This window comes from Paramormyrops kingsleyae, chromosome 8 (assembly GCF_048594095.1).
Source record: "Paramormyrops kingsleyae isolate MSU_618 chromosome 8, PKINGS_0.4, whole genome shotgun sequence".
Classification (NCBI taxonomy): Eukaryota; Metazoa; Chordata; class Actinopteri; order Osteoglossiformes; family Mormyridae; genus Paramormyrops; species Paramormyrops kingsleyae.
This window is the reverse complement of record NC_132804.1, coordinates 26,699,808-26,707,393: the sequence shown is the minus strand read 5'-3', so window position 1 is coordinate 26,707,393 and position 7,586 is coordinate 26,699,808. Positions and strand designations below refer to the sequence as shown.

General features: G+C 50.0%; 1 protein-coding gene across 1 annotated transcript in view; it reads left to right on the top strand.

Moving 5' to 3' along the window:
* The first annotated feature begins 834 nt into the window (after positions 1 to 834).
* Positions 835 to 7,586, top strand: part of syn2b (synapsin IIb) — a 65,907-nt gene continuing 59,155 nt past the window's right edge. The window contains exon 1 of the mRNA XM_023799664.2: positions 835 to 1,689. Within this exon, the coding sequence (XP_023655432.1) occupies positions 1,298 to 1,689 (392 nt within the window). The 5' untranslated portion in view covers positions 835 to 1,297. The remainder of the gene's footprint in view (positions 1,690 to 7,586) is intronic.

Genomic DNA, 7,586 nt, shown 5'->3' with positions numbered 1-7,586 from the left:
TGTAATTAAAAAAAAAAACAATACTTGTGTTTTGAATAACAATTTATGGGGAGATTCACTTTTCAGGTGTAAAAGCAGAACAGGCTTGGTGACCAGATTTTTCTGCTACAGAGAAATTAGTGGTTGAACATAAAGGTTTGCTGTTTAATTTGAGCATGGCCATTCCCTGATGTCAGGTTTAGCTACCCAGCAAGGGGGAAGTACCGCTTATAATCTGATTGACGTCTCTGCGAGTCCTTGGTGAGCTTATAGGACAGCAGGGTGTTTCTGCACTGGATGCATAGGTTACTTTAGTGTGAAAACCTTGCTTTTCCATTGCCGGATTATCGATTTTCTTTTTTGCAGGAATGATTAATATTGTTTTTTTCCTGAAGTGTAACGTGCAGCTCCGGTGAGAGAGGGGTCTTCAGGGAACACCTCCTGTAATGGAGGAGTGTTGATGTCTGCCCTGTGCCGCCCCACCCCCAATCCTCTCCATTCACAGCCCCCCCCACCTGGATTTGTGTTCTCTCTCCTGCAGCCTACTGGGGAGATTGAAGCCTTGACTGAGAAGGTCATCCTGGGGTGACTGTGGGGGTGGGATAGGGGGGTGCAGCAGAGTCATGGGGGGGTGTCCCTCTGCATGCGCCACCTCATGCGTTCTCCTTGGAAACCCCTGGTAACCCCCGGATACGGCATGACAGGGGCACGTCGGTTATGAGGTAGCAGGACACGTTCAGGGGAGGGGGGGTAGTGGGGGGGGACTGCTGAGACCGAGCGAGCGAGGAAGAGGGAGAGAGAGAGGGAGAGGTAGAGAGAGAGAGAGGTGACAGGGAGAGAGAGAGGAAGAGAGAGGGAGAGGCAGGGAGAGAGAGAAGGAGAGAGTGAGGGAGAGAGAGAAGGAGAGAGAGGGAGAGGCAGGGAGAGAGAGAAGGAGAGAGAGAGGGAGAGACAGGGAGAGAGAGAAGGAGAGAGAGGGAGAGACAGGGAGAGAGAGAGGGAGAGAGAGGGAGAGACAGGGAGAGAGAGAAGGAGAGAGAGGGAGAGGCAGGGAGAGAGAGAGAGGGAGAGACAGGGAGAGAGAGAAGGAGAGAGCATCCCTTGGCCACAGATTGGCTGAGCGGCGAAAAAGCCCAGCATCGAGGAGGGAGGGAGGAGCAGCCACAGAGGGGGACACGGCCGACAGAGACGCGAGCTCAGCTCAGCCCCGCGTGCGCATCGCCTGCCCGAGCCGCCGTTGCGTCGCCGTGTGAAGCAGAGACCGCGGGCTCGCCGCACCCCGCTTCCTCCCCAGCGCCTGCCCGCCAGGCCGTCAGCCATGAACTTCCTGCGCCGCCGCCTGTCCGACAGCAGCTTCATCGCCAACCTGCCTAATGGCTACATGACGGACCTCCAGCGGCCAGACCCCCCTCCACCACCTCCTCCCACAGCAGCCTCGTCCGCCACCCCCAGCACGGCTCCTGCCCCAGCCCCGACCCCGGCCCCAACCCCAGCTCCGGCACCCACCCCCGCCCAGGCTCCCTCTGTCACCCCAACCCCGGACAGGAGACCGCAGCTGGCCCAGACCTCCTCCGGCGGTGGGTTCTTCAGCTCCATCACCAATGTGGTCAAGCAGACGGCCGCCTCCGCCGGCCTGGTGGACCAGACGCCTGCCGCCTCACCCAAGAAGTTCAAAATTCTGCTGGTGGTCGATGAGCCACAGCACGACTGGTGAGTGATGCGCCTGTGACCCGCGTACCTGTCCGTGACCCGCGTACCTGTCCGTGACCCGTGTACCTGTCCGTGACCCGTGTACCTGTCCGTGACCCGCGCGCCTGTCCGTGACCCGTGCGCCTGTCCGTGACCTGGCTGTCTGCTCAGCTTCTATTATTGAGGCCGTCCCATAAAATACCGCCGGTGATGAGACAAAACAACAAACCAAGCATTGTTTTACTATTATCGTTTATTTAGTTTTAGAAAATAACAACGTAACTAAATCCCTAAAGGCCAGGCTGTCTGGGATCTGATTCCTTGACATGGTGAAGCGAGGCTTGTTTTCCTTCGGTTATGGTGTTCTTCCGTCCAGCACCACACGTCCATGTTGCACTGATTACTGGTTCATTCATTTATTTGTTTATTCACGTTCCCTTCTCTGGTCCCACAGACGGTTGACAGCTCCAGCGTTTGAGCGTTGATCGTTAGCCTTTAAAGCGCATGGTGCGATCTGTCTCTGAAGCGTGCTCTCTCGTGTTTATCTCCGCCCCGTCACCTGTGAGGGGATGCCAGCCCTATTGCGAGAAGCGTGCGGGAATGACGGCTCGCCTCCTGTGTCGAACGCACGCTTCCTCTACCCCAGAGCGACGTGTGCGTTAGCCAGGGCTAAAGGGCGCCCTCTAGCACCTCCCGTGATTAAACGTCGGTCCAGCTAAGGGCTGGTATCGGTGTTGCGGGGGTCATCCCACTTGTGGTCAATCAGCTGACCTCACACAGCCATCGACCAGATGTGTGACATCCTGGTGACCCTACCGGTGCAATTATATTTACATGGGGCGGGACGTCGTTAATACTAAGAGAATAAGCACTAGGGCATAGGAGAGAGTTTGATATGAGGGGATATAACGTAATAATTCAAACGTAAAGGGCTATGTTTTGGGAGGGACCAATGAAGCCAAATTAAATATTGGTGGGTACGTTTTCCTACGCCCCCGAATAAGCAGTCCCTTATCTTTAAGTAAATTACCTTTTGACGAGGCCCTGAACATTAATTTAATACTGGCTGCTTTATTGTATTAATGCTGGTTTCCTTTCACGGCGCACAATGTCATCACATCAATCTGACACAGGTGGACTGTGGACAAACTCCCATGAGGCATTTAGAGGAGCATAAAAGATGTGCTGCCTTCTCCCATGAGCCCTGACCTCCATGTGCAAAAGGGGGGGGGGGGGGTAACCTGCCCATTTCAAAACACGTGTCTTGGTCACGGGTCCAGCTTTGGCTCCCTGCGACCCGCTGAGTGACATTTTATTCAGCACCCCTGGCTCTGAGAGAGCTGATGACCCTCATAAGTAACCATGGGTAGGTGCTGAGCATTCCAGGGTAACATAATAGCTGTGAGTGTGGGGGTGGCGGGGGCTGGGGTGGGAGGAGTACTGTGTCAAGTAAAAAAGCTAAAATCACCACTTTCTGCTTTATCTGGTTGCTTGGAGATTTCTTCATATCTCTGGTCTCAAGGTCAGATTCCAGCATCTTCTCACTGTTAGCAGACAGCTACTTACATAACTGCCATCGCTGTGTCTTTCACAAGCAGCCTGCCAAGATCGAACCCATTCTGGGCCTTTTTTCCCCGATATTTAACAGTGGGGTCTGGCTTCTGGGGCACCAGTGGGCTCCTCCTGCCTCTGCTCAGACCGGGAGAACCACCTACTGACTTGTTCATCTGAGAAACACGACCACCGCGCTTGTATAACAGTCTGGTAGGAGTCTTCCCAACACGCCTGGTATTCAACCGGAGGCCAACGCAGTTCAAAGCGGAGAGTGAAATCCCCCAAGAAACTGGCAGGGATGTGAACAGAACAGGGGAGGAGTGTTTGATAGACCCCCTATTGTTTGACCACCCTTGAGTTTTCCAAACATGTCTACAGGAACAAGGGAAGCAGAGAGCTGACTCTGTCATTAAATAATAAAAAGGAACTTGGTCTAGGTTGCATGTGTGTGTGTGTGTGTGTGTGTGCATGTGGGTATGGGTGTGTGTGTGTGTGTGCGTGTGTGTGTGTGTGGGTATGTGTGTGTGTGTGTGCATGTGTGTGCGTGTGTATGTCTGTGTGTGTGTGCATGTGCGTGTGTGTGTGTGTGTGCGTGTGTGTGTGTGTGCGTGTGTATGTGTGTGTGTGTGTGTGTGCATGTGCGTGTGTGTGTGTGTGTGTGCGTGTGTGTGTGTGTGTGTGTGCCAGCCTGCGCTCGTGTGGCCTGAGCACACGTGCGTGGGAGGGAGTCACGGCGTCAGGAGAGAGAGGTCGTGGTGTAGCTGGGAGAATCGTTTGTACACCTGCGGCCGTCTGGCTGTTTGTTTTGTTTCGTGCAAATCTCCCTGAAACCAGTAAAGAGCCAGAAGCGGCAGGTCCAAGCCGGCAGGAGGCGGAGCGTCAGGAGCTTTCGGCCGTCGCTGCCTGAGTCACGCCCCCGGTTCTCTACATCGCTATCAAGGTTCTATATTTTTATCCTCTTCACAGAGATTAAGCAATCCTCAAAATAGGGCAAAGTCTGAAAAAACTGGAAGTCAGCTATAGAAAAATAGGTTTTTTTTTTTTAGTAAAATGTGCTCCTGCAAAAACAAGATCGTACTTCACGAAATCTGTAGTACACCGGAGCTCCCGGGAGGGAGTTCTTTTTTGGGATCCCTTTCATCGGAACCCTTCCCAACAGCCCAGTTTTTTCTGAAGCCGTCAGCGGGAGCGTCACTGAGGCACCGGCGGTGGTGGCAGGTGACGGGGATGCTGGCGCTGTTTTCAGCACAGCCAAAGACGACAAACTGCCACTGGGTGCAGTAATCCGCAATTTTCGGAAGAGAGGCGAGCATCTGGAAGAAAACCTGGGGCAGGCGGAAGCGGGGGAGCAGACAGCAGAGGGCCCCCTTTGCCAGGGCGGCCCCACTGGAGCTTAGTGCCATGGCAGGGGGCAGCATGTGGTTGTTTACCTGGATCTTATATACAAACCGACTCTTGTTGCACTGATTCACCCTGCAGAAATGCCCCAGTTTAGGGTAATGCTGTGATACCTCCCCTGTGACGGACACATGGCACATGGCACATGGCACGCCACACCGTAGTCAGGTAGCATTCATCCCTGTCCCTTTGTGGTGGCGCTCTCGCGGTATATCACGGGACTTCCTCTGCAGGGCTGTCACATGACGCGTGACTCTTCATCTGCCGCGATCCCGCGCAGGCGAACCCGCAGACCGTGCACGATCAGCGGCGAGTGAGAGAGAGAGAGAGCCCCTCTGAGTTCCACCCCAGGTGATCCAGCCTTTTAGAATTGACCCCCCCGCTTTCTATGTCAAGCAGGATTCCTCACCCCGTTGCTATAGCAACAGCCCCGAAGGCCCCGCCCCACTCGGCCGTGACGGATCCAGCCGATCGCTAGCCTCTTAAAGCTCCGCGGTGTGAGAGGACAAACGCATGCCTGTGGTTTGTCTGTGGGGCCGCGAGCTGCAGCCCCTCCCCGCGGGGCTCCGATCACACTCAGGCGCGTACGTTAGGTTGGGTCACCCTGCTCCGTTTGCTGGCGGCTCCTCTGAAAGCATCCAGGCGCCGAATGTGACACTGGGACCTCCTTACCGAGCCCGAGCTGCGCGGTCCCACTGAGGATGCCGTGCGGGGATCCTGCTGGTCTACGCCTCATTAATTCTTACCTCTGTAGCCCCCGGTTTGTGTTTCGTTTCATCATCTTAGCAACTGAGGGTCAGGAAAACAAGATGGAAACCACTCTGTATAACGAATGGCCCTTAAAAGTAGGTTTATTAATGTTCCCTTTGAAGCAATAATGCACAGAATCCACACCATCCATGATACTGTAAATTGCAATCATAAATTATATAATTTTGCATGAAATTAAATATGAATTATGCAGATACCAAAGGAGACTTTTCTTACATGAATTCTTCCTTCCTTCCATCCATCCATCCATCCATCCATTTCCAACTGTCATCCTGGCCTGAACAATCACCCTCCCCCTTAACAATACTCTGCGGCCTGTAGTGTAAAACGTGAGTGATGTCATTAGGGTGGGGGGACCGTCCTCCCTCCAAGGAAAATCTGAGTCGGCACCAACAGCGTCGCCCATTGCCGCTTCCCTTCATGCTCTCCCGCACTCGCTCACCCCACCAAAAAGGCCCCCATATCCACCACCCAGAGCGTTCCTTTTCCATCCATGCTCGAGAAGCAATTTCTGCAATGAGCAGAAAATTCTACTGAACACAGCAGAAATTCCTTTTTAATGTGTTGGTATTTTCCCATATAATTTGTCTAGCTGTCATTTATTACCTGCACAATGTTTAGCCACTTTAATAGATGTTTGTTAAGAAATCTGTACGTTGTGTGTCTGTATGTTTGTATATACAGTATATGTATATATACAGCTGTGGAAAAAATGAGACCACTTTATACTTTCATGCAAATCCACATTTTTAAATTCTGGTTTAATTGTGGTTCTGCTGGCAGGAGCTACGCTGAGCAGCAGGATGCTTCCAGGTTCAAAATTTCTAAGACAGCAGTACACAAGAATAAGGTGAAGCAGGAGACACTGGGAACGACCAGGAACCAGCCAGGTAGAGGGCGGAAGCGACTTTCTAATGCCAGAGATGATTGTTAACTTATCAGAGATGGTAGGATGACGTCAAGTGACCTTCAAAAGGAATGGCAAACATTAAGTGCAGGTGTGAAGTGCACTGCTAGGACAGTTCATATCAGGTGACTAAAAGCAGGACTGAAGTCCCATAAAGCAAGGAAGTAGCCCTTCATTAATGAGGAACAGAGAAGAACCAGGCTGCAGTTTGCCAAGGAAATATATTATTCACAGACGCACACCCATAAATTGTGAAATAAGTGAAAGAATTTAAAAATTGTGCTGTGGTCTCTTAATTTTTTCTGCTGTTGCATACATACACACAGTTTTAACAGCTTTTAAAATATTATTAATTAATCGCTATCCTGGGAGTATATACATTAAAGGAAGATCTTAAAATCTCCATAAAAAGAGCAACAGTAATGCCAATCACAATTTGGCTGTTTAGTTATCAGCATATCTCTCTTACTGCGGTATAAAACTCTCTGTAGGCATCTCCCCTTGCTTTCATTGTTGTCATGGGGATAATTACTGTAGTTTGCATTTCAGATTGCTCTGCTCATGCTGTGACATGCAAAACAATTAGTCTTGTATTCCAGAAAGCAAATGGAGGAAATGTAGTCAAATCTATAAGATGAAGGTAAAATCTGGAATATGGAGTTAAGTTCAATAAGACTGAAAATTCAGCCTGTCGTTTTTTTGCAGGATTTTTTTTGAATAGGTATTCTTTAAACTATGACATAATGAATCTCTTTTTGCCTTTGTATATATAACATCTGGTCTTCAATGTTTTAATTAAATAACTTCGTATTTTCAAATTTTTCTTGAATTTTAGATAATACTGAAAATATTTAATGATTGATGCTGTTTAAATGCTAGATTAAAGGCACTGCAGGCATATTAGTGCAAAATTAGATACATTTTTTATTCCTAAAATTATACACAATACTGAGAATTTCTGGTTAAATCCGAATGTTTTATCCTTGGTTTTGCAGCCCTGGTAAACCCTTTTTCCTTTGGATTTTTGTTTCAAGTCACCCCTTAATTAATTAGGCTTGATTGAATTACGATACTGATTGAATTCTGGCTGTGAGTTGACATTTAAAATGGCGGTGAGAGATTTTTTAATGAGGTACTTTATTCCTCCTGGGGATTCTTTGGATTTTGTAAACCCCATTGTGGATTTTGCCGTCAAAGCACGGGGCTGACCGGCAATTACTCCAAACCCACGACTGTCCGGATAAGGGCATCAATTCCTGCAATGTTGATCTATACACTTCACATACTG